The sequence below is a fragment of the Sinohyriopsis cumingii genome, chromosome 3, assembly GCF_028554795.1.
Source record: "Sinohyriopsis cumingii isolate HCF-2022 chromosome 3, ASM2855479v2, whole genome shotgun sequence".
NCBI classification, from domain to species: domain Eukaryota; kingdom Metazoa; phylum Mollusca; class Bivalvia; order Unionida; family Unionidae; genus Sinohyriopsis; species Sinohyriopsis cumingii.
The window spans coordinates 74,592,648-74,620,310 of record NC_142963.1 but is presented as its reverse complement, the minus strand read 5'-3'; the positions used below and the strand labels follow the sequence as shown (position 1 = coordinate 74,620,310).

Genomic DNA, 27,663 nt, shown 5'->3' with positions numbered 1-27,663 from the left:
TATGACAGCAGGTATTTAATTTGTGAGAGTTGTTAAATTAAGTTATTTTAGGTTTATTTTTTGTGTAAGTGAAGTATTAATTGAAACTTGGCATCATAATTTCACTCACGTTTATTTTGTATTTGTTTTCATCTGTCTTTTTATTATTTCTGTATCGTCAGTTTTTTCTGTGGCAAATGCATCAAAGTTTTATTATTAAGAGTTATCTTTCTTCTACTTCTATTGAAATCATCAACTTCGTTTTTAATTTCGGTCTTTCCTTAATTGTTCTAACTGATTGCAAATTACAATATCCTTTCGTGAGTTCTTTATTACTTTCATCTCGACTGCCAATGCATTGAATTTTGTTCTTTTCTTTAATTAGTTTAAATTATTTCTGATTACAACTTCCTTTGACTCATTTACTTTCTTCATGTCGATCTGTTTGGTCAGGCTTGCGTAGCACTGTGCAAAATAATAAGACTCTTAGTGAATAATTCCTGTATAGCTAAAAATATTTATTAGTGATATCAATCTTTTCGTAAGTCTTCAATTTTAGTAGCTCTTTCTAAGATACTTTGACTGACAACTGTTATTATATTATTAACTCGATTTCTCCACACTTTCATATATTTAAAAGTATTATCCTCCAAAGACTTATGGATTTGGGCATCAACACGTGTTTATACCAAACAGCATTGTAGCGGCATGAGGTAATTTGTACAGGCTCAGTGTCACGTTGGATAAAATGTGCAGATGCCTCATATATGCATAACTTCTAATAGTTAATTCCTAGTTAAGAACATTTCGGATAATGATAATAGGTATTACGTAAGATTACGACTATGCACCCGATTCTGGACACAAAGAAACAGCCTGTCTGTTGTTAACCATTACGCAAGTACCATAACACGGCAAATTCAAAAGGAATTATATAACCATGACAACGAGGTACAGACTCCAATATTTGTTTTGCAATCCGGCAGTCATGTCACGACCGACTTGAAAGCAATTTCGGACTTTAGGAAAACGGAAACCAGACAGTAGCAAGTATTAAGTTACTCAAATCAGCTGTCAAAGAGGCCAGACCGTATCCAATCAAAACTGGAAGATTCAGATCTAGGGAGGAGTCTAAACAAGCAACCGCTTATGTTCGAACTAAATCCATTTTCCAATCAGTACATGAGGAAACCTCGCCAGGGGCGGATCATAGAGAAGTTGAGAGCCATTAGACTGTGCTCCAAGTAGCCTAAGTTGCGCACTCGTTAAAGGCGGGTAGAAAATTCTGGTTGGAATTCTAGGTTTGGATTTGTTAGTTCTTGAGTTCGACACCCAAGGATCGGAGACGAGGGAAGAGATGCAGAGAGCACGTGGTATGCGTGTATAGTGAGCACGGCAGTTTTTGTGGAGGTTCAGTGCCGGAAGGAGCGCGTGACAGAGAGCACCGAAAGTGTTGGAGGAACGGGTCCGGAAGTACTAGGGGAGCACGTTGTCAAGGGTACCGGATGTATCAAAGAGCAAAAAGAGGCGGACAGCATTGACCGATGAGTAAAAGAGACTACAATGAAAGGAAACAATCTCACTTAAGATCTTTATATTGATGTGATGAAATAATGATTTGCAAGTGTTAAAAGATCATTGATTGTATTTGTTCGAAAGAAATTGCGATATAGAAAATTATCGATGAAATTATTGAATATATTTGCTATATTTTATTAAATTGTTATAGTTTGCACCTTGAGTTATTTACATACCTAAACAGTCGGCATTACTGGCTGGGGGCTCGGAGCTATTTAAATTTTAATTGTCCACCTTTCTCCGGTATTAGAAATAACACCGTAGCAATCGCATGACATTCAGCTAACCTGTACAGCCGTTGTTGTTCAAGTTTATGTCATTATTGACTTAATATAGGATCCTCAGCATCTTTTCCAAGGATTTAAAACTGAATCTGTAGGATATCTTATAGATATTTATGTAATGTATTTAAACCAAATTGAAACTTTGTTCAATAACATCATTTATTATATGCTCCTTTTCTCTCCGTTAACTTCACAGTGTCAGAATCGTTTAGTATTTTACGATATTGTACAACTTCATATTGAACTCACGTGTGATCAAAAATGTATTAAGAACTACTTTGTAAACAAATCATATACACTCTCGTAATAGACGCTTTACGTTTTGGTTGATTACATTTGTTTCCGAAAGAACAAAACGAAATGTTTCGTGGACTGCCACATACCAGCTGCTTTGGCACATTTCGCGTTAACTTGTTTGATACAATGTTTCGGATTTAGTCTAGCTATAGACGCCATACAGGGTCCTTACAAATAACGTGCAAGTAACAAGGAATAAACTGTCTTCTTTAGCTGGTAATAAGAATGGCAAAAAATATACTTACAGTTTTACATCCTGATTTTTCCTCAAAGTGTACTTTCTTAGTTCTGCAAATCCGAATTACATGAGCCATGTCATGGGTTCTCAAGCTTGATTACACATTTCGAAATTGTACTGTAATTTCGACTATATTCCAAGTGCAATTACATCCTCCTTACTGCACTCAAAATGAAATAAACATTAAATTCCACAGCGTCTGTTGATAATTGCAATTGAAAAATTTCATATTTTTACCACATTATGATTTCAAACATTCAATAACAGAACAGAAACACACCTGCAGATGAACACACTTCTCCCTCGCTGCTTCAATCCAATTTATTTCACGTAGAACTGGCACAGACAAATCCAGTCCATAATCACGAAATTCGTGGAATCGACAAAAATACCAAAATCTATTCATTCCAGATCAAATGGAAAAGTTGTTGCAATGCACATCATGCACAATATGAATCCAAATTTCAATTTTAAGTAGACCAAAACGCCATTTTCATTCGAAAGTTATGTCTAGCGCGCGATTAAGTTCCGGTGGCCTAGTGGTTAGAGTGTCCGCCTCGGATGTGGGAGGTAGCTGGCTCGAACCCCGGCCGAGTCATACCAAAGAATTACAAAAATGGTAATTACAGCTGCCTCGTTAGGCGCTCAGCATTAAGAGGTTAGTGTTAGGACTGGTTGGCCTGGTGTCAGGATAATGTGACTGGGTGGGACATCATGCTACATGTCTGCGGCATGATGCCCCAGTGCTAAACATCACTATAAACTGTCACACTGCAGACATCGTAGCGATATGACTGAAAAATTGTTAAAGCTACGTTAAAAATCTAACTCACACACACACACACACACACACACACACACACACACACACGACTAAGTTCACATTTATTTGGCGGAGGTATGTGCGCATTAATAATGTTGTTGTTGTGTAATGATGAATCTGCAGTTATGTATTTAGGCAGTTATGTATTTAGTTTGGAATACGACATACATTCAGTTACTTTGTTTCTTACAGTGTATTTTTGTTTATATAGTTAAGAATTAGAGAAAATAAGAAAATGAGCATATAATAAAAAGGTTACTGCATTTGTATGGGAAAATATCAACTCGTTTTGTTGGCTGGATATACTGCACTCCTAATGTCTTGCAGTATTTGCATCCGAAAAACTCGTTCATATTTTCCCATACAGATGCAGTAACCTATAAATATTTCAGCTACTCGACACATATAAAGTACATTCATGCCATTAAAATCTATTTCTTTTCTTTCATTGTTTATAGTTATGATATCTAATCTGCTTATAGTACCCCTTTGCAATCTAGTGGAAGAATAGCCCCGTGAAGAACCACCGACTCACGGAAAGCTATTGGCAAGCTTTCTCATATGCCCATGTTGACGAGCCTGAGACACGAACCCACTCGGATAGAGATGAGATGTCAGTGGTCTGTAAATACGTGCGTCTTAGACCATTCGGCAACCCGTAGTTCCTATTGGCAGTCGTTTGTATGGACTCTGAGCATGGTATGAAATGGAATACCCATGAATTACAGTTTTAATATGCTACAACTCTTAAAGAATTGAATTTAGTATACGTAGAAAAAGAGCTGCTGTTGCGGTAATTCTTTCTGTTGCTTTGTTGATCAGAAAAGGTATAAATGTTTTCATGACTTCAATAATCAAAATACTGTATCGAATTCAGAAGACGTCTGTATTGATCTCTGATCATTGATCGCTACAGTTTAGAATTGTTGGATTTGTACACTGTGCAATTATTGCTCAGAGTTGCTCATTATTTATACCACGGATTCTAACGTTCAATTCCTATGCTTTCTTCATTGTCTCTATTATGAGTCATTCCTTTCATTGTATTTTCTCACGCATATTTGAAGGCTATAGAATCCATTTTTTTGTGTTAATCTTATTAGTAAAGTAATAGAATATATTAGCTTATCATTTGAAATATTGTAGTTGCCTACTATTCAGTCTGATCCGTTCTTTGCCACTTTATGTATAATTTACCATTTCTGTTACCAATTGTAGTTGAAAAATGCATTTCTTTTTCAAACTTGCTCGATCCCCCCCCCCAATCTCTTCATGATAACATATGCTTCCATTTCTATAAAAGAAATTAAATGTTAACAGCTACAGATTTTCCCTTTATATTATATCTTTTGCTGTTCTCTATTTTGTCGTTCAGAACTTCTTCACTTCTGTCTTTAATTGCCTCGCCTGTCTCACTTGATTTGCAATCATTGAATTCCTATAAACTCTAAGTTTCTGCAAAGTTTCTTACAGATTTTTTTTAGCCCTATTCTAAAAGATGTTTTTTAATCTTTAATATTTGGCCTTGCTTATTTTCTTGTATGTGTTCTACCTGGTAACTATCATACTAACTTCTTCATTACTTATGTTATTATCACTTATTATCCATTTACAGCTCACACTACTGATATTTTTCATATATATTAATGCTTCATCTTTAAGGACATTTAGAAGATCTTAAAAAATCATGCCTAAAAGAATAAGTGCTATTCGTAGATTCGCCATGGTAGCATGCACTATAATAGCGGTAGTTCCAAAATTATCCAGAAGAAATCACTGTTGAAACAACATGTAAAATCTCAGTGCTACTCCATTTTTCAAGCCAATGTCGCGTGCATGTTCTGATTTAGTTGGCAAGGTTTGAAACACTTAGTGATGCAACTTTAACAATTAATTTAAGTAAAAGTGAGTTTTTCCGAGCTTGTGTTACATTTCTAGGAGATATCGTACCACACGGACAAGTTAAGCATATAGAACTTAAAGTGAATGATATCTATGACTATCAGTAAAAAGCAACAAATTCGACTTTTTGCGCATGGTTGGATATTATCGGAAATTTTGTTCCAAGTTTTCGATAATTGCTGAACCTCTGACCAATTTGTTGAATAAGAAAACCTAATTTCGTTGGTCTGAAAAATTTGACTGGGCTTTTGATAAGGTGAAGGTCATACTTAAAAGTGCAATTATTTTTTCAGCTAAAATTTCAGTCAATCGTTTAAAATGTCTTTTCATTCAAGTGATGTTGTGGTTGGTGGAGTATTGATTACAGAAGACAAAATGGTGTAGATCATCCAGTGTGCTATTTTTCACCAAAAAGATAAATAAATAAGCACTGGAGAAATTATTCCACAACCGAGAAATGTTTGGCTTTGATACTGTCGTTGCAACACTTTTAAGTGTATATTAGTTCAACTCCTTCCTCGATTATTGTGTTCAATGATCACAACCCCCTTGTTTGTATTGGCTGGATGAAAAACAAAAATCAGAGATTATTAAAATCGATCTTGATGTTGCACGAATACAATATTGGCATTAGGCACATCAAGGGTAAAGATAATCTAACTGAATATGTACTTTCACGTGTTGCTTCATGTTTATTTTGTGTCATTCATAAGACTTCAACTAATGTAACTTTAAGCATATGTAGATTTCACTATATTTTCTTTATGAGGGAAGGTATTATGCATATTTCTTTTTAAATTGTTTGTTAGGTTTGTTGTTGTTTTTTTTTATAAGTGTTATAAGCTATGGATAATGGTATTTGTGGATGACCGTGTCTAAATAAAAGTTCACTGTGTTCCTGACTAGAGATACTGGTGAAGCTTTTGTTTTAGTAAACAAATAATACATGGCTGGCATACATGGGTGTGTGGGTTTAATATTAGGATCAATATGAATGGAAGTAAACATGTATAGAGTTTGGATCATGGTTATTGGATTTCCCGCATAAAAATACCTAGGCTACCTGAAGTTTACCACATCCATTATTATAATTTTAGTGACATAATCTTCTAGAATGAATGTTTCCATTAAATATTTTTTATATACAAGAAAATGTTAACTGTAACCTAGGTTAAATAGAGAGTTTTATAATCTTGTTTACTAGAAAAATTATTTATTCCTGCAATAACATCTTAAACAGAAATCAGACTTATCGTTGTGTTCGGTGTTTCATTTGGGCTGGAACGTATTTATTAAAATTATTTATTCACTGGAAATTCAATGTGCTCATCAATAATATTCTTGGACAGAAACATTAATTCGGAATTATAGTGTATTCAAACAAGGCTATATTGTAATTCATCAAAAGACTGTTGGTACATCTCTACGTCACATGCCTCTTCAAGAACACATTGAAGTTCGGAGAAGAGCAGTTCATTTTGTATGCTGCAATTATCAAAGAAATATATTTGTAACTCGGATGTTGGAATAGAGCCAGTGACAATCTCGTTCAAGATGAAGTACAGAAGAAGAAAAAAACACAGACTTATCACATTCTACAAAAGTCACACATGGCAAAACCGCATTTAAACACGCTCCTTATATAAGAGACAAAACTCACAGATAAAACGCAGATTTTTGCATCCATTTAAGTTTGGAATTAGTCCTACAAATCAGTTTTATCACCCCCACCCCCAGCCTTCATTGGTAAGGTCATACGATTGTTATGGGGGGGGGGGGTATCGGACTGACTTGGAATAATATCCCTTTTAAACAGCTACAGGAAATTAGTCAAATAGATAAACCTTCAAAGAAAGATAGTCCAAAAAGATCCATTTTTACGAGTGACAACAAATTTACAATGAAAAATCTAAGGATTAGTTGGAAAGGGGAAACATTGAGTACAATTTAAATCAGGAAATATCTTTTGCGGAAAGGTTTAACAGAAATATGAAGATTAGAATGTGGAAGTATTACATTAAAAATGAAATCAGAAAATGTTTGACTTTTTGCCAAAGATAACGTATGGATACAGTTACACTCATGTCAGTAGATTTGACTCCTGTTGAAACGAGCTAGATAGAACACCAATGTTTTTTATACAAAAAAGATTGCGTTCAATACATGACCGAGACCTTGACCTCTTAGAAATAAGATCATTTGATATATCTCTATATTGATTTTGTTGTTTACTTTTTTAATCTATGTCAATCAGAAATAATGTATCCTTCTTTCCTGCAATGGGCGCACGAAAGAATTGAAAAGGATTTCTGTTCAGTCTTATCAGAAACTCGATTCCTAAAAGTTGTGCCAGTATGAGATTTAAAAGTGCTCGTTTAAGACTGAAATGGGTTTTATCAATAACCTGCTGAGAAGAAGACTTACCGATAAAAGAAACTTTGTGAGTCAAGGAATATTCGTCAGTTGTGCGAGCAGCATTTTCTACAGTTTCGGCCTTTTGCTTATCAAGATAGGTCTTAATGTCACTATGTACGCAATTCTTGAACTCTGCATCTAATATGAGTTGTCTGAGATTGTCGTAGTCTCGGTCAACATTTTATGCCGAGCATCACCTATCAAATAATTGCACTTTTCTCTGGTAAGTTCGACATGGGTCTGTCCTGTTTCTTTTTTATAGTTCCTAAACCTTTGTCGATACGCTTCAGGTACCCACTCATAACTCTTCAAGATAGATTCCTTAAAAATATCATAATCAGCACTTTGTTGTACAGAGTGTAAAGTGTAGACCTCACGAGCTTTGCCAATAACTACACTTTGTAATAATAAAGTCCAATGCTCTCTTGGCCATTTCAAATTTTCAGCAATTTTTTCAAAATGAAGAAAATATTTATCTACTTATTTTTCTTTAAAAGTGGGTGCTAACGTAATAGTTTTGAAAACATCAAAACCTCTATTTGTGTGTAAAGTGGGGAGTGTTTTCCACTTGCCAGCTCTAATTCTTTTAATCTAAATTGAAATTCCCTGTCTTGTTTTTTCTTTTTGCATTTGCATAATCTCTCTCTCTCTCTCTCCAATGGCAAATGTCTTTCTATTTCCTCCCTCTGCAACTGCAATTCTCTTTCTTCTTTTTGTAGCTGTATTTGTCTCTCTTTCTCCAATTACATTTGTATTTGTTTCTCCTCCTTCTCTTTCTGCAACTGCATTTGTTTGTCTCCCCTCCTTTTCCAATTGCATTGGTTTCTCTTCTTGCTCTTTCTGCAATTGCAGTTGACTCTTTCTTTCTCTCCTCTTTCTCCAATTGCAATTGTTTCTCTTCTTTCTCTTTATGAAGATGAATCTGTTTTAACTCTATTTCCATCTTGTGCTTTAATTTCAATTCTTTTAATTTAATAACAGAGCCAGATACAGACTTGCTAATTAAACCTAAAGCACCTTTATCCAACAAATTCTTTTCTCACAACTTTTGGACCAAAATATTCTTTATTTCTAGCTTTGCTAAAGAAGCTTTCACCTCAGAAAGACCGTATTGTCTGGCAGGCTGGAGCAATGCATCCTTTTTCAAGCACTTTAACATTTCCTGGGTAGGATTAAAAATAAAGTGCTCCACTATAGATAAAATTGTGAAAGTTTTTCAGTTTCATTATTGTTTTCTCAAAAATGTAGAATATAACCTGAGATTTAGAAAATGCTGAAACAAAGTTAATATCAATTTTAAAAACAAAATGTTCTTAAATACTTTAAAGAAATTCGTTTCCCGTACACGAGTTCTCAATCATCGAAGACGACTTTAAGTAATTAAACTAAGTAACAGAATAGAGTAAAAAACAAAATGTTTTGTAAAATGCAACAATTAATTTATTTATCTAGAATACAGAGGGAAAATTTAAAAAAGAAATTACAGTCATGCGAATTAAATAACAAAAGAGTCAAAAATACTTCTATCACTAGTCCTAATGAATAAAATTCTAATTGAATCGCAGTGGTGTTCCCAAAAAGATTCAACGCTCAGTATTTTGGTGTGTCTGTAAAAGCCTGTGACGTTAACTTAAAACTGTTAAGACTTTTGCTGATAAATATAAATCAAGGGAAAGAACTCAGCGAATCCAATGACGTCACAACATCTTCGGCTGTCTCCTCAACTTTGCAAAGCAGTAGGAAAAAAAATGCGATGGAAAATTCATAGATAACATTGAGACTAACTCAAAATAGTTTGATTCTGGGCGATGTCTCGTTAGGGCAAGAATGGCTAGCGTTGTGACGTTTGGAGTGGGAAGTGACAGTAAGTAAGTTTATTAAATAAAGACCACCCACCCACCCCCACCCCGATTTTGACTTCGCGTTCGGTTTCGTGCTATGGGGAAAGCCAAAATAAGAATCACCTTTAGTGCCAGTAGTAATTCATTTATTGCTTACTTTTAAAATATGTTCTACAATTATTCAGATGTATAAGGCAACTCGGCTTACGCGAGCGCCCAGTTTCTCAACATTATTACCATAACTTCTTTTTATCAGGGATTAAACCTGATTCATACGTGCACCCTTACAACCCCTGCTTTCTTAAAACGAAAACAAAAGATCAAGTCCTATAACCATATAAATTGACCAACCAAATTTGGCAACCCGCCAACTTTTGCTATTTGGACTGACGTGTTATATTGTGGATAGAGCTTTGAACTTAATAATCTTTTGCATACATTTCTGTGAAAAGTTAATGTTTATTACAATATCCCATTGTCAACTCAGTTACTGAATATTAAAAATATAGTCAAAGACAAGAAGAGCTTCTGGGATGGCCTGATGTCTTTTTTGTCTATCATCAAACATACATTCACCCGTTAGAACAAATTGGTTACTGCCACTCCTTCAAAACTTTTGCACACATTCATCCCAAAGCCAGATTGGTCTTAAATAAAAACGGTGATGTTGTGACAGTTAATATGGCTACCACAGCAGCCATCTTGAAAATCCTGTTTGGCTATTCCTGAATGGTCATATCCATATGAGGTTTTAACAAAACCTCTAATATCCAATATGGCCACCATAACAGCTGTTTTGAAAATATTGTTATCATTATATCTCCTGAAACGAAAGTCATATTGACATGGGATTTTCACTAGAATACTTCTTATGTCTAGTTGGTCCTAAATGAAGTATCTCCACATGGACATCCAATATGGCTGCCACATTATCACTACTACACCTGAATGGATGATCAAATAAAGATAGACTTTTTACTAAATGACTTCTTATGATGTTTACTTTGTTTTCTAAGTGAAAATTGTACTGATCTAACATTCACTGTGATGTCAGTATCAGTCATCTTCAAAATTTAGTTACTGCTGCTCCGCCTGAATGGAAAATCATATTAGCATTGGGATTTTACCAGAGGACTCTATATGATGTTAGGTGGTCTTAAACAAAATTTGTGCCAATCTGATATTTAATATGGCCACCACAGCAGCCATCTTGAAAATCTGTTTGCTACTCATCAGTCATGATAGCATTGAGCTTTCACTAGAAGACTTCTTATGATGTCTAGAAGGTATTAAATGAATACGTTTTCTGATATCCAGTAAAATCACCACAGCAGCTGTCTTGAGAATCGTGTTATCGCTACTGCTCCTAAAATGAAGGTTATATTGACATATTCTTTTGTCCAGAAAACTAATTTATGATATCTTGTTAGCCTTGAATGAAAGTGGTACCAATTTGACCTCAAATATGGCTGCCACAGTGAACATATTGAAGCCCTTGTTACTAATTTTCCTGAAAGTATGGTCAAGTCATCATGTTTTTTTTTAAGTAGAAGTCATTTAATGATGTTTAGCTTTGTCCAAAATGAAAATGGTGCTGATCTTACATCCAGTATGGCAGCCACAGTGGCTAAATTCAAAATATATAGCTCATGAATATCAGAGAAGATTTTCAGTCATGCTAGAAATGAAGGCAACACTCATAATTTAAGATCAGTTTCAGTATAATCAGCATTCCATTCCAAAACCAAATAATGAATACTTTAGGAAATACATTGGAACCTGTTTTGGAAGACCACCCCTTCTGCAAAAACATAATGGTCTTCATGACCATAATAACATAACATTATATGATAAATCAGTCCGTGCATGGAGAATCTGATCTGTCAAGACAGGTGGTCTCTCATAGCAGTGGTCTCTCAAGACAGGGTTTACTCTATTGTCAATATTCAATCTCACTAAATTGGACAGACTCCGAAAGGAAATTTGAGAAAGTGCAAATGTAAAGGCATTTAATTATAATCTGATTCAGTGAATAACAAGTGAAACCTGTTTGATTTGACAAATATGTTACAATTTATTGTATAAATTTTGAAATTTCCCACTTTGTTATCATACTATTCTTGTTCTATACTGTTTACCCGTTTGGAGCATGTTCTTATGAAGTTGTCAGTTTCTTGCGTCCATATATTTATTTAGCTTATTAAAAATGGTTTTCTTTTTTAACACAGATTGTGTATTGATGTTTTTTTTTTTTTATATATATATATAGAATGTGTGTGTGTGTGTGTGATTTGGATTTTTAACGTAGCTTTAAAATTTTTTTAGTCATATCGCTTTTATGTCTGCAGTGTGGCAGTTTATAGTGATGTCTAGCACTGGGGCATTATGCCACAGACATGTAACATGATGTCCCACCCAGTCACATTATCTTGACACCAGGCCAACCAGTCCTAACACTAAACGCTGAGCGCCAAGTGAGGCAGCTGTTAGTACTATTTTTGTAAGTCTTTGGTATGACTTGGCCAGGGATCGATCCCATGGCCTCCCGCATCCGAGGCAGTTATATAGAATGAATTAAGATTAGTACGTCTTTCATTATTATGTAGGTAGCTGTGTACTAGTGGGTATGTATGTAAATATGCAGTTACATGTTAATAGAGGGCCACAAGGAGGTTTAGTTCTATGCAATTGTGTTATCATTAGTCATTATTAATAATTTTATTCTAAAACTCAAAAGAAGAAATGGACTTAGTTTGAATTCCTGGAAATTTGTTGTCATAAGTGGTGTAGGTACCTGGTATGTACAGTAAATTGTGTGCAAAATGTTAATATTAGATGGTCCTGATTATTTGCGCAATGGGTGTTATATGTTTAACTATCGATAAATCCGTATATAATCACTGGAAATAATGGTCAAAATGTATTAACTAATATATTGTAATTCATTTTAAATTGTGATTATTCAGATGTGCCAGGCCATTTGAGCACCAGCTACATCATAATTACAGAAATTATGTCTTCGAAATCTCTTGATGGTGATTCCGCCCAGTGCCATAGGCACTGAGTGCCACTCACGGCAAAGACCCTTTTGAATTGTTATGTTGTCACACCAGGATAGTCAAGAAAGAAAAGTAGGTTAAAAATAACTTGATTATATTTAAATGCAAAACGAATATTTCAGATTTTTAAAAAGTAGAATGTCATTTTCATATAAAATTGATATGTTCACCATAATTGCTTTCAATACAAAGTTTGTCTTATAAATATTTAAATAAAAGTTAAAACAAAATAGCTGTTTTGCATAATATTTGATTTTATATACTAGAATTACGGGAAATCAATTAGATGTGATAGTCTCCCTTATCCACCTACTGTTTGTTTATATTGTCTCCCTTACATATCATCCTAATATTCACATGTGTCTTGATCTTCTACATTAGAAAGGTAATTCCATTGCTTATATTTCAGTATCGTATCTTGGTTGCCAAGGACAGAGGACACTATGTTCACTCTCAGCTAAATTTAGAGGAGACACAAAATTTAACGAGACAAAGGAAAATGGTCTACAGCACTTAATGTACCAGTAGTGCTGAAAAAGAGATGATCTAAATAGTTGTGATAGTTTTGCCATTCTTGGCTTTTGTTGTCTGCACTGTACTATAATTATTTCTTTTTTTGGCTTATATTATTGTAATAATAAATGCTGCATAACGTATTCAAGTTACTCATGAAACTATCACCACATTTGACTTTGTATATAGGATTAAGCTTAAATAATTAGCTGCACTTGGGAATTTTCCATTCTGGAACTTGCTCTAATTTAAATGCATGAAATTAGTTCCTTTGCCATTATCTCAGCCTTAAAATAAATGAAATCTCTGTTACATTATATATGCCTTCAACCTGGAAAATATGTTACACTAGCTGCTATTAGAGACTTTAACTGTATGTCAGCAGACAAAAATAAACCAAGAATGTTTTAATTTCCAAGTGTTGTTTTACATGGATAGTACTTGCATTTCACAGTTTGTATTGCCTTGATGGATTTGTACTTTTGGGGTGGGTGGGGGTGGCACACAGTACCAAGATTTGGGGAAAATATTATGATTCCACACTCAAGGTGCAACACAGTAATACCACCAAGTATTTATAAAAGGATTTTTAATTGTGTGTTATTCAGACTTATTTTTTCTGTTGTATGTTGGTGATTTTTCAGCAAATTTAAGTCTAATTTATAACATATATATTACACATGATTTCCAAGCTACAAAGAATTCAGGAAAAAAATCAGGAGAAAGTCTCGATAAAACCAGGAATTTTATTCTGAAACATTAACTAAACAGATCTGGATTTGAATTTATTGAGTTCTTACTGGATTATTTGTGGTTGCAGAACTCTTACGTCTGATGGGGTTTAGCCTTAAACATATTTGTATAGTCAATTCAAGTATTCAAGATTGGATTGGTCAAGAAGACTTGCCATTTCATCCTCACAATATTGGTAGTTTTTTTTTGTGTTTTTAAAAAAATATTATGTAGAAGTTATGTAGATCCATCAAGCGTCACAACGTGCGAACATAACTATGACATGTTATCGTAGTGAGTCTAAGAGAAAAATAATACTAGTACAACATTCCTTCCCCAGTTCCCTTTTTTACATGGAAAGTTGATGAAAATATGTTGTGATCGATATTTGGGATTTTTTTTACACAAAGTGAGTGATATTGAATAAGTAATAAAAATATAATCTGCTTAAGGGAAACAATTAACCAAGTTTTAAAAAAAGCAAGCACTGAAATCCAGAATTCTCTCAGCAAAATCGAGATTTATGAATTCTGACTGAAAGATGGATAGGTTAGACATGTTTGTCAGATTTATGTAATCTTCCAGGCCATGAATATACACAAAATGTACAAACACTGGCATTGAAATTCTATAATTGTGGTGTAAACTAACAAAATACACCATTCATGAAATATGTTGTATGCATTAAAATGATCGAGCAGTGCTCTTATATTTTTCCCACTAGAAAACATTGTGTAGTTAAACAGTTGTGATTTCATGAAATGGTAAGTTGTTTTTATTTGACTAATTACTAGTCTGCTATTATAGTTCTATGTATTTAGATGGATGCTTGGAACTATTAAAAACAGTGGCAGAAAAATGAAAATATGCTATATAATTATGGAAGTTAACAATACTGGTGTGTCACATTAGGAAAATAGTACAGTTCTGTATCTGGTTTAAACAAGCCAATATTCACTTTCGGAAAAATGATTCCATTTCATATGCTGAAATTTCATTTCACCCTACAAATTCGCATTTTAACAATTAAGAACATTTTGAAGTAAATGTATAACTTAAATGTAAATAATGAAGTTCTTGTTTTTACTAATTGATTAACCTAAGAAAATTAGAAACTTAAGATTGTGAACTCATCATTTCTCGAGCCAATTTTCCAGCTACTACACAAATTAAAATGCAACAGGACTGAAAGTAGTAATTATGGCTGTTTGCTTTTTTCTTTGCTTTTACATTGAATGATTAACTAAACTATTGCTTGCATTATTGTTTTAGGTACACTAAAACGTGTATATTTTACAATTCCATTTTTCATGCCTATTTCCAATTTTATGCAAATAAATATTTTTTTAAATTGTTTTTTCAATACCTAGTATTTTTTTAAAAAATTACATTTTGTTAGTTAATGCATTATTTTGTTTACAAGTTTTTCTTTGGTAGAATTTAATGAAGAGAGGAATAATAATTTCTGCACATTTATGTTTTGCACAGTTTTTAAAATTTTAATGTACTGGTGATATGATGAAAGGGTGAAACAATTTTAAATGTTTAATTTTAAATAATAATAAATAATTCAAGTGAATTACCATCAATAATTTAGAATTGACGTGTTTTTTCAAAGATGTATTATAATAGGGAAATATTATTATTCCATGATGCCTAAAACTGTTTCATTGTACATTTTATTCAAACCCCTATTTTGGCCAGAGTTAGGTAATTTCTCCCAAGTATTGGAGTCCAACTTTGACCTGGAATTACTGTGATTAAATGCACTTTAAAGCAACCTCAAGTTGAATGGAATGATGTAAAGGTGCAAAAAGCAAGCAAAGCTGACAAACATTCACTTGGGATATTTACTTTCCATTCAGTTGAGATATTTAAAAATGAAACATCTGGGGCAATTTTCAGTGCAGATTTCTATGCCCTATGTATCCTTGACAATGATTTCATTAAATATACAGTCCATTGTCAGATTACATTTAATTTAGACATTTTGGCATTAAATAGACATGAGTGGAATTTAAAATATAAAAAAGTCAGTCCTTTTTATCCCAAGGTATACAATTTTTAAGGGTGCTTTTTTCAAATTTAAAACTACCCTTGCCTAAAAGTCTTTTCATACCAATATATGCAGTTAAGTAGAGTAAAATTAATTTTTTATTCTTGAAAATAATACGAGTTACTTGCAGATTTATATGAATTTAAATTGTTTTACAATTACAACTCTATGGTCTTTGACTATGTAATAGAAAAGAGCGAAAACGAAAAAGTTTTGTAAAATTCTGATTCAACAAATAATTTATTTCCTAGAATACAAGGTGAAAATTTGAAAAAAACTTACAGTGATGCGAATTAAATCCCAAACAGTCAAAAAAGTTCTATCACCAGTCCTAATTATAGCATCAACATACCTAGCTCTTGGGGATATGCTAAACCACTGACCAGTCTGCTGATGTCAGCATTTTACTGACTAGTAAAATCCAGCAACCAATTGCTAAAATGCTGACCCTCTGATCATTCACATGTAAATGTCTTTCATTTTCACTCATTTGCAGATTTTGCTGACAAATTTTGACAGTTTGGGCTATATTTTCATTGTTTTGTCAAAGAAAGTTATAAATTATTGAAGAGGAAAAAAATGAATTTCAAGATCCATTTTGTAAAAACTGTCAAGCAGTCAATACAACAGGTGTGTTCTGATGGACTTCTTAAGAGCAATAGGAAAACATCACAACTGCATAAATTATTTGTCTTTACTCCTGGCAATTCATAACCCACCTACCCTACCACAATGATTTTACAAATGAAAAACAATGATATAAAAAGCGCACAAAAATTGAGTCATTTCATTCATCAGTTTATAATTTTTAACCTGTCTGTTGCCATGGGCTCCAGACATTGTTGTCATGTTGGTATTTCGAAGTTTACGGAAGCTGTAAATGTAAAACTGCTGACTATTTTTTTTCCATTTCCTAGAACAGACCATTTTTAGTAAAAACTGTGCTGTCTGCATTCATTATTTGAAATGTCTTGTTTTAATTTTGTTATTTGAAAAAAATTGAACAAAAATAAACATGTAAAACTCTTATAAACATGTGATCAATTCATGTGACTCCAAAAGTTACGGAAATTTATGAAATTATTTTGAACTTATCAAAGATGGCGAATTAAATCATATCGGATGTCTGAAATATAGACTTGCCCAATGAAATTTTTGCAGTAGTATTAATAAAGAAACTCCTGTTTGGTTTCAGATGCAAACATGATTATAGTGATAGAGACCCCATGGTGACAATCAAGAAATTATAAATCAATAAATGAAACAACCTAACTGTTTGCAATTTTTTTGATATCCTTAATGTCTTTGGTTTTAAAGTTGTTATTTGGGTACAAACTATCAGGCAGGTAGGTGAATACCATAAAAAGTAGAAGTTTTATTATTATTATTATTATTATTGCAACTATATAACATTCTGGAACAACATTAAGGCATATTTGCATCCTTGTATGAACACATAATGGTAATAGAAATGAAATTGAGGTCACAGGTTCAAACCCTGGCTGAGTCATACCAAAGACTTATAAAAATGGTACGTGCAGCTGACCTTGCTTGGCACTTAGCATTAAGAGGATAGGACTGGTTGGCCTGGTGTTGGGATAATGCGACTGTGTGACATGCTGCTAAATGTCTGCACCATGATGCCGCAGTGCTGGACATCACTATAAACTGCCCCACTGCAGACATTGTAGCAATATGACTTAAACTGTTAAAGCTAAGTTAAAAATCTAAATCACATACACTGAGAAATAAAATTACTGGTGAACACTGACTCCAGAAGTGTTCATTGTATAAAATAATACTAGTGCATATTTGGATTCTGGCATGAACACATACATATTGATCTTACAAAAAGTAATCAAATGATGGTGGATATTGACTTTAAAAGTGTTCATTTCCTGGAATAATGCTAAGGCATATTTACATTATTGCATGAACACATAAATAATAATAAAAAGAAAGTAATCACAGGATGGTGGACATCGGCTTAAAAGTGTTCATTTCCTGGGATAGTACTAAGGCATGTCCTCTTAAATATCTAACACTGGATAAGTTGAGACAGATATGGCATTTGCATTTTATGTTCAATTTCCTATTATGTACATGAAGAACGAATAAGTTTTTTATTTTAATACAAATGCTATTCTTAAATAAATAGTTAATTGTTGATAGTTCTTGCTATTATATTAAGATCATGCTTGCTACAGTGAATATGATATAATGATTGGCCACCTAGATATAAGATTGTAACTCAGCAATGCCATTAAATTTAATACAACCTAATGACTAATTGTAATTATCATCTTTATTAGACTGCTCTGGTGGCCTGGTGGTTAGAGCGTCCTCCATGGATGTGGGAGGTCACGGGTTAGAACTCCCCAGCCAAGTCATGCCAAAGACTTATAAAAATTGTACCAACAGCTGTCTCACTAGGTGTTCAGCATTAAGAGTTTAGTGTTAGGACTGGTCGGCCTAGTGTCAGGATAATGCGACTGGATGGTACATTATGCTGCATGTCTGCGGCATTGTGCCCCATGGTTAGACATTGCTACAAACTGCCACACTGCAGATGTCATAGTGATATGACTGAAAAATTGCTAAAGCTACATTAAAAATTTAAATCATACAAACACACACACACATTATTATTATTATTATTATTATTATTAGAAAAAATCCTTATGGCACATATAATTAAAGGGATACAACCTGACACAGGATTAGCATATGTTTCAGATTATTCCATTTTTGATTGGATGTTTCAATAAATATGATTTAGGTAGTCTTAATTTGTCTTGTACAGTGAACATTTTAGAAGCCAATGTCGGCAACCTCATGGAAAGGGTGAGTATATTTTTGGTTGGTTATTGTTCATGTGTTCATTCCAGAATGCTCATATGCTTTAGTAATATTTTGTGATGTCATGCAATAATTACAAAAAACTTCCATCATTTGTCAAACGAATGAGAGCCCCTTCTGCCTTGATGCTTTCTGTCAGGTTGAATAAAAAAATGTTGATCAGTTGTTTTTATTTTAAGAAGTCATTCAAATGTTACTCTTTTTTTTATAGCAACATCAGCCTAGTATTTGGTAGCAGATCAGCATAATTGGTACATGTCCTTGTAAGCACTTATGTCAGGATGCTTTCAATCAAAATTGGTCTAATCCTCTGAAGTGGTTTTTGAGAAGAAGTCATTTATAGTTATATTTTGCTCTTTATTTTGGTTGTAGTCATCCATTCCTCTAGCCATTTCTACTTTTTAGTAATGGTAGCAATATTTAATGGAAGAGTGGCTTAGGTACAAACTTGTGACAGACTCAGAAGGTATTATTGGGAAATGTTGAATTTTTTATTGTACAATTAATTAACATTACTTCACAAAGAAAAGATGCTTGCACATTTAAACAATTCACTAGACCAGGGCCCAGGGGCGTATTAACCATTAAGCAGACTAAGCATGTGCTTAGGGCACCAGGGCCAAAGGGGGCACCACAAAGTTGAGAAAAGGGTGAAATTTAAAAAAAAACGAATGAAGATTTGTAAAAATATATTGATAAAACTAGTGCAAATTGATCATAACGTTCTGTTTCTTGATCATGGTGCACCCTAGGGTTATCTTCCCAGGTGTACATGGAAAGGAGGGGGGCACCAAGATTTGTCAGTGCTTAGGGCACCAGTGAGCCTTAATCCGTCCCTGGCAGAGCCCATGTCAGGGGACAGTTAGGATGAAATAGATTTCCTAAAATCTGCTATTTGACCATAACGGGACCAAAAAGTATAGTTCACTTTTCCTTGCATTGAATTCATGACAGTGAGGCACCTATATTTGTTTTGATACAGTACTTTAATAGTCAAAGGGAACATTGACATTTGTTTCACATTTTCCTTCAAAGAGAAATGTGGAAAGGAAAATAAAAAGTTTCCTGCTCAGTAGTCAGTTTTTATGCTAATTTGATTAGATGCAAATTAAGGCTCAGTCACCTTTTTAATCCAGATCCAGTACCAATGTAGTTAATCAAATTATCCCATAAATGTGTGAAAAGAGGACTTTACTATGGAAACAGTTACTGATTTTTTGTTAAGCTATTTTCAAGATTACCATTTTATGTAATACGTGTATATAGTGATAAAGTAAAATAAGTAAATATTTTTCTACAGTTTTAATATTATTTCTTCATTATTTTAAACATGGCATGAAGATGTGAAAAAAGGGAAGTTTTAAGTGTACTTTCTTCTCTCACTTTTGCTAATTTTTGCAGATTTCACCCTATTCTGGCTGAATACAGAAGTAACTTTGCCCAAATACTAGAACCCCACATGGACCCTGTAAGATAATGCATTTTACCTTAGGTTACTTTGGCTTTTAAGATCCTTGCTGCAGTCATTATAGTGATTTCTCTCCCAAGGTCAGTACAGTAAAGGGCATCAATTTCTTGAAAAGTTCTGATCAGAGATTTCTTGCATTCAAATTGGGAAAATGGAAAAGTTTTGGCATCAGAAATTGGGCCAATTTTTGGCACCTAAACAGGTGTAGAAAATGGGACCATCTTCCTAAATTTTTAATTTATTTAAATATTTTATTTATATAATATTTATGTAATAGCAAATCAGGGTCTGTGGTTTTTTTCTCAGTTGGATTTGACTTTTAAACACAAGTAGATATGGTGTTCCTAATCATTAAACTTTAATTTATAGTTAAGGATAGTTAACCTGTAAAATTCTTGTATAGACTGGAATTATTGATTTTGTTACATAGCATATACAAAACTTCTATTCTTGAATTAACTTCCAGTAAGTCATAATGAATCAATCAAATCACATGTATTTCATTATTCAGATGTTGGGCAGATTCCTGAAGAAGACTTACGATGGCGAAGAAACAGCCAAGCAGCCCTCAGTGCCATGCTACCAAGTCACACTGCCATACATTCTGATAGTGGATTGACTCTATTTAGGAAGTTGAGTGTGGAGGCACACAAACAAAATGGCAAGAGACGGAGATCTATCACCTCAAAACTCAGACCTAAGTCCTCTGTTGAACTTGATGGTATAGTTCTTTAATTGCAAATACTTGTATTATTGTCAGGAGGTGAACTGTTTTGTTTTACTCCTTCTGAAATAATGGGCTGCTGTTGTGTTTATAAATTTAATTTACCATCTTCATTCTGATTTAGGCACCACTTGTTTGAATTTCCTGTAATATAGGTGCTGTTTCCAAACTAAAAATTCTTCGATACATTTTTGCACCTAGGAGCCTAAGAGCAGGGGATGTTGTGTCTCTCAGAACTCCATACAGTTTTGAGCCACAGAGAAAACACTAGGTAGTACTTAATGCAAATTTAGTGGTAAAATAAATTAAATGATCTTATTGACTTTAAGTTTTGCCACCTTATTTTTGCCAGCTGCACTCACTGCCTTCTTTTCCTTGACATTTACGTTAATGTTTTATCAGGTGCTGTATTAATGCATACCAAAATTGCAATTTTGAACACTATGTTCACCTGAAGAGATCTGCACTGTACAGCTTTCTCTTTCGGCTCTTGCTCACATTTAACTTTTGAGTTCACTTATTATTTATTTTAATAATTTAGTCCACATGCAAAAACAAACACAAATGACACATTTATGACCTCTAAACCCTCTACTGAACTATCAAGAGTAGCAAGACTGCATCTGATTAGGATGTTAAAGACAGAGAGCTCTGGCTGCTGGTGTTTCAAATGTCAAGACCAACTTAAATTTGTAGACTAGTCAGTGGTTAGTTGTTTTAATCCAGACAAAACCAAGTCAATGACCATGTCCAGAAAATCGGAAATGGAACACCCCCCAATTTTTAATTAATGACACTAATATTTTTATGTCACTTCTCAAAAACACTTGGGATGAAAACTTATCTTGGCATATACATATATAGGAAATAACTACAAAGGCATGTAAAGGGTTATAAAGACATACTATGGTGTTTGAAATTCAAACTTGATAGAAAGTCATCAGAACTTTTTTATTTAAACTTTATAAGGCCTCTTTTGGAGTATAGGGATATTATCTGGGATTACTACACCTAGTATGAGAAGGATGGGACAGAACAAAATATATGTAAAAGCTGGTAGAATTGTTTGGAACAACAAAATCTACTGGTACATCAATTGCTACAATGTTTGGAGGAGATGAAATGGGAAAGTCTTTCAACAAGATGCTGCAAGCATAGAAAGATAACTTTTTTTAACAATGTATCATGGCAGGGCACTCTGACAAGTTTCCTGCAGTTAAATAATAAAAAACAATAGAACAGACCTCCAGATGCCCTGGGCCAGAACAAATCTATACCAAAGTTTGTTTTTAACAAAGTCTTTTGCAGAATGGAGTCTTTTTGCACCTTAAATCTGAAACCTTCGTTATACTATTTTAAGGCACACTTAAGTATGAATGTAGAAAATGTCCCACTGAGTTAGTATCAAGGTGAAAGATGAGTATAAATTTGGCTATAGTTTGTTAAACAGTGATCTTTTCAAAGGCCATTTGTCATCTTGCAATAGATGATCATGCAGTGAACCAGAAACCGCAAATCATTTCCTCTTAGACTGTTCAATATATGTTACCCTCAGAAGCTGAACAACAGGAATTGTGCCCTATATGACAGATATAACTTCTTTATTAATGAACCCTTTGTAATTGCTCTTAGCCTCACTGTCAATTAAAAGATCTAAAGGGTGGTCCAAAAGTACATAATTTCAACTAAGAGATTTGCTTGATCACTACTTAATCTTCACACTTAGTTGTCATACCTCTGGTATGTTTTATACGTGTTTATTTATATATATATATATATATATATATATATATATATATATATATACAGTGGAACCCCGCTATAACGCGATGATCGGGGTCCATAAAATCGGATCGCGTTAAAAGCAGGGTCGCGTTAATGTGGGGTTTTACAATATTTAACTTTTTTTCCGAGAACATATACGTGTATACATGTACAATGATCAAAAGTCGGCTTATCATCAGATGAATATTAACTGGAATGCATTAATTAAGATATATTCAAAATAATCGATGGCTAATATATTTATAGGTTATTACTGTGCATTAAAAACATTTACTAATTTTTATTTGTTTGAACGATAATACAGATTGACCGATAATACCAGACTATCGCTATATCATGAAAAGTGTATCAACACCGTATGCTACCGTGCCGTCGTGGCATGCAGTTCATCCATAATGGATGTAATTTCATTGAAAATCGTACAGATTTAAAATATTCAATAATTTTGTAATAGTCTGAATTCGTCGTGCAAAATATAGGATGAACAAAATATTGAAACCATTTACTTGCCATCTGATATCGTACGATCATTGCATGCAGCTATTCCCGGGTCTACATACGGTGTCTGTACAAATTTCATACCGCTAAAATTTTATCATATGCGACAACTGCAAGAATAATTAACAATCAACGCATGATTTCAGCGTGCAAATAACTTTTATTTCAGATTTTGTGAACATCAAAAGAAACATGTGAAAACTGCTAAATTAATCGTTGCGCAAAGTGCAAAGTCAGTGTGGTTCCAAATTTAAATTTCATCATTTCTTGAAAAATATATCCAATGACGTTTGCTTCTTTGCCGCGAACTGTTGGGTTCTAGCAAAGTCAAGAATGTTTCTTAATTGAAGGACTTTGACGCTGTCAACATCTTGTGTTTCCAGCCACCTTAAACTTGCTTCTAAATGTACTACTGCTTCAGACACTTTTGGTGGGGGAGTTGGGGTGCCATCGTCATCGTTATCATTATCGTCACTGGTTTCAGGTTCTGACTGTGCAGCTTCATTCTTCCTGCTGACATTTGTAACAATTTCATCATCTGATATGTGTTCGTATATAGGGCAGATGTCATCTACTGAATACCAGTTAAGGATATCATGATGACTGTGCTCGTATTTTTTGAGTGCTTCTTCTGCTAAACGTACGTCCTCTTCAGTGAATCCTGTAAATTCAAGCTCATCGTCACTATCATTTTGTGTCGAGGGCATAAAAGCTGGCCCAAGACCCTTTATCCAGCATCGTTCAATGCAGCATGCAGTGATAGCATCCCAGGCTTTACCTCCAAGGTGACATACTTCTTTTAAGTTGAGTAATGCCAATGATGTGTCGACGGATGCGTTATTATCTGCTACCATTCCCTTTATCATTTCACGGCGATAATTTTGTTTAAATACGGAAATTATGCCTTGGTCAAGTGGCTGGATTTCTGACGTAGTGTTTTTCGGGAGGTACGAAACTTTGATCTTGCCATCACTGCTGACAAGATTTTCCGCTGGGGGGTGGGCAGGGCAATTATCCAGCAGGAGAAGAGCATTTTCCTCCAGCTTGAGTTTTCGTAAATGAGCCCGAACATCTGGAACGAATGTTTTGTGAAACCAGTCGTCAAATATGGAGATATTCATCCAAGCATTCTTGCTGTTAGTGTACTGAAATGGAAGTGCCTTCATATTTACTTGATGAAAACATCTGGGAGCTTTCGATTTTCCAATCATCAGAGGTCTGACTTTGTGGCTGCCAGACTTGTTAACACAAAATAAGAGAGTCACTCTGTCCTTCCTCTTCTTGAAACCTTCTCGTTTGTGACTGTCAGTCTTGGTTGCAAGGGTGCGATCGGGTAACATTTTATAACATAAACCAGTCTCATCGCAGTTGTAAACTTGGTTGGCTGTGTAGCAACCGTCCTCCAGCAACTTTTTAAGCCCTTTGATGTTTATTAAATTGTGCGACTCTTGTATCAACCACAGCTTTGTCTGCTGCTTGGATGTGATTGCAGTTAAATAAGAAGCCCATGTCGGCTATTGTTTGAGCAACGACTGTATACAGAATTCATGGAAGACAATCACAAAGACGATTACTGGCTTTACTCATGGATCCGTAATAAGTAACACTTCCGATAATGTTTACTTCGGCTTAACAATTCAAAAACCTAATGAAACCAGTTTTCTCTTCTAGAGTAGAATACGGAGCTTCACCACAACCTGTTCAAATTGATAAATTTCAGAAGCCAAGCGTTGTACACACTATTTCTCGTACGTTATATATATCGTATTATTTTAGAATTCATACACGATCACTTCTCCAAAATCACTTAAAGAACCTGGATAAATTGTTAAGTTCCGATCGTTTATTATTAAAAGTCATACGCGAATTCTTCCACCAAATTATAATAAACGTTTTACACACTATTTCTCGTACGTTAAACAAATATTTTCACGGTCCGATAAAAATACACGTAAATGAATTTCAAATTTCAGGAACCATGCCACGATCATATTATTTTAAAAGTCACAACTAATCTCATGCCCAAAATGAAGTTAATTTCTTGTTTTGTTTTTTTACTTTTCTCCAAATTTGTTTTCTCCATGTGTGAATGAATATACGAAATTTCGGGAGCCATGCTACGACCGCATTATATCCGAATTCGCGTTATGGCGGGGCGCGTTATAGCGGGGTTCCACTGTATATATATATATATATATATATATATATATATATATATATATATATATATATATATATATATATATATATATATATATTAGATCATGGCCGTCATTGCTGAACAATATAAAAATCTTTTAATGTTAGCATTATATTAATCTAGATTTCTTGAGCAAATTTGCATGTATCTGTCTTTTAGATAGATGTCAGTCAGGTGAGAGGTATTGGCACACTTATGACTCTTGTTATTATATTAGGAGTGAAATTTATAAACATAAAATTTAATAGGGTCTTGTGTATGTCGGAGGTGGGATCGATGGGAGGATATAGTTTCCATAATATGTTAACAATTTCCTCTGAAACTGAATTTAATAAACTATAGAATTATTAAGTTGCCATCATCATAATGAGATAACTATTGAGTACACACCCATTAAAGTTGTCTGCATTTTCTAAAAGGTAAGTCATTATTCCTTCATATTTGAAAGATGCACAACTGTTGCTTAATTTATGACTGTAAGAAAATATGAGTAAATATGAGTATGCATAGTAATCCAGTACCTTTGATGACTTTATCCTTGGGAGACAATATGTTAATCCTGCTGCAGATGACCACTGGCCTTGTATTCACACTATCCCTTTGATGCATGCTGTTGTTTCTACTTCATCCTTTGGTAGTAGAAGTAAACATGTTGCATCACATGTAAATATGTCAAGAAATCTAGCTTGAAGCCTATATTGTGTTTGTAGACTTTGTATCTTATATTGTATCTATAGCTTTTGTATCTTATGCTGTATCTGTACTCTATGTTGTACTTGTCTGCAGACTTTATATCTTGTGTTGTATCTGCAGACTTTGTATCTTATGTTGTATCTATAGACTCTATACATTGTATCTGTCTGCAGACTTTGTATCTTGTGTTGTATCTGTCTGTAGGCTTTGTATCTTATGTTGTATCTGTATACTCTGTATGTTGTATCTATCTGTAGACTTTGTATCTTGTGTTGTATCTATATATTTTGTATCTTATGTTGTATCTGTATACAGTAATACTCGTGCATTCACATTTCTGGATTCGCGAAATTTTCATTGGTACCCTCTACGTACATGTTTTCTTTATTTTATTGAATTGCACCTTCGTTATATGACTTCTGTGACATATGAAGTTTACCTATTTTACCTTCCTGACAATGACAAAGAAAACGTCAGTCATTAAGTTTACAGTCCCATTCGTTACTTGGTTTTACCTTACTGTGAGTGCAAAAGAAAACGGCAGCCAGTGAATTAGTATAGGGGTAATATTAGTATACATGTACCATACTGTAAATGCGCTAGTGTGGCATTAGGCGATACTGTACTCTATTTTTACGTCAACCATTTATTTCTCTTTTTAAGGGTAATGTATTAAGCTAACTTTTAAATGAAATTAAAGTGCTTTGAGAGCATGATTTGGGTTATATTTAGGGTTTAAACCCAAGAAATAAGCATTTATTAGCATTTTTAGTGACTTGTACCAAACATTCACGATTCCTCCTGATCCGCGACTGTTCAAGGTATTACTGTACTCTATATGTTGTATCTGACTGCAGGCTTTGTATCTTATGTTAGGTCTGTAGACTTTGTATCTTATGTTGTATCTGTCTGTAGGCTTTGTATCTTATGTTGTGTCTGTAGACAAGATCTTGTGACAATAATTACTACTTCAAGAAAAAGTTCACATGACACAATATTACAATGTAAATATGTAAATTTGTCTTCATTTCTGATAATTATTGCAACACATTGCCACCATTGAACTTGTCTTGAATACACAATACATTGTCTTGATCACACACACTAAAGAAATAGCATCTTGATTATGTCAGCAAAATGATTACATAAAATATCTGCACTATTTTTTAAAAATAGATTGTAAATATGATTGAAAAATATTTTTTTGTCTCATGTTTCTTTTAAATAATTTCCTTTTCTCATATGAATGAAATGTTAAAATAATTTTTTTTCTCCACAATTTCATGGATATGGATTTTAAAAAGAGGAATACAAACTTAATATTTTCCATTTAATTTTCAGGAGCACATGATGACATCATTCAGGTTGAAACCAGTGTAATTGATTTGTTTAAGACCACACACATATGTTCCCATGATGAAGATGCTGTAATAGAGGATTATGTACAGACAAAGGAAAACATCAAATCCATGACAGCATCCCTGGCTGTGAAACGCAAATACAGGTACTGATTTATTTTCATTATTTGCAGGTACTATCAATAGCATTCACCTGTATGGTGTACTTTGAATGAAACTCTGCTGACCTATTTGAAGTGGTGTGGCTCATTGAAAGTCCTTGCACATACTGCATTCTTGAACCCACCATAATTCAAGTTCTTAGTAAGAACGGTATCAAAATAAAGTCTATTTTTGGGGATGTCTCATCAGATAGCCACAC

The 27,663-nt window shown here is 33.9% G+C and overlaps 1 protein-coding gene and 1 non-coding gene across 2 annotated transcripts; one reads left to right on the top strand and one right to left on the bottom strand.

The window, feature by feature from the left end:
- The first annotated feature begins 9,240 nt into the window (after positions 1–9,240).
- Positions 9,241–27,455, top strand: LOC149803117 (uncharacterized). Its single transcript, XM_089953884.1, has 3 exons — positions 9,241–9,380; positions 20,556–20,765; positions 27,286–27,455. Exons 1-3 carry the CDS (start codon positions 9,344–9,346, stop codon positions 27,453–27,455), a joined length of 417 nt encoding a protein of 138 aa, XP_089810010.1. The 5' UTR covers positions 9,241–9,343.
- On the bottom strand, positions 12,322–12,448 carry LOC149803118 (U11 spliceosomal RNA). Its single transcript, XR_016420351.1, has one exon. It is a non-coding gene; the product is annotated as a U11 spliceosomal RNA (small nuclear RNA).
- Positions 27,456–27,663: the final 208 nt, after the last annotated feature.

What these genes read in the sequence shown, in the direction of transcription:
- LOC149803117 (XM_089953884.1), top strand. Translation starts at nt 9,344, where the DNA reads ATGGCTAGCGTTGTGACGTTTGGAGTGGGAAGTGACA. An exon ending in GTTTGGAGTGGGAAGTGACA is followed by an intron (nt 9,381 to 20,555) that starts GTAAGTAAGTTT and finishes TTCATTATTCAG; the next exon opens with ATGTTGGGCAGATTCCTGAA. An exon ending in GTCCTCTGTTGAACTTGATG is followed by an intron (nt 20,766 to 27,285) that starts GTATAGTTCTTT and finishes TTTAATTTTCAG; the next exon opens with GAGCACATGATGACATCATT.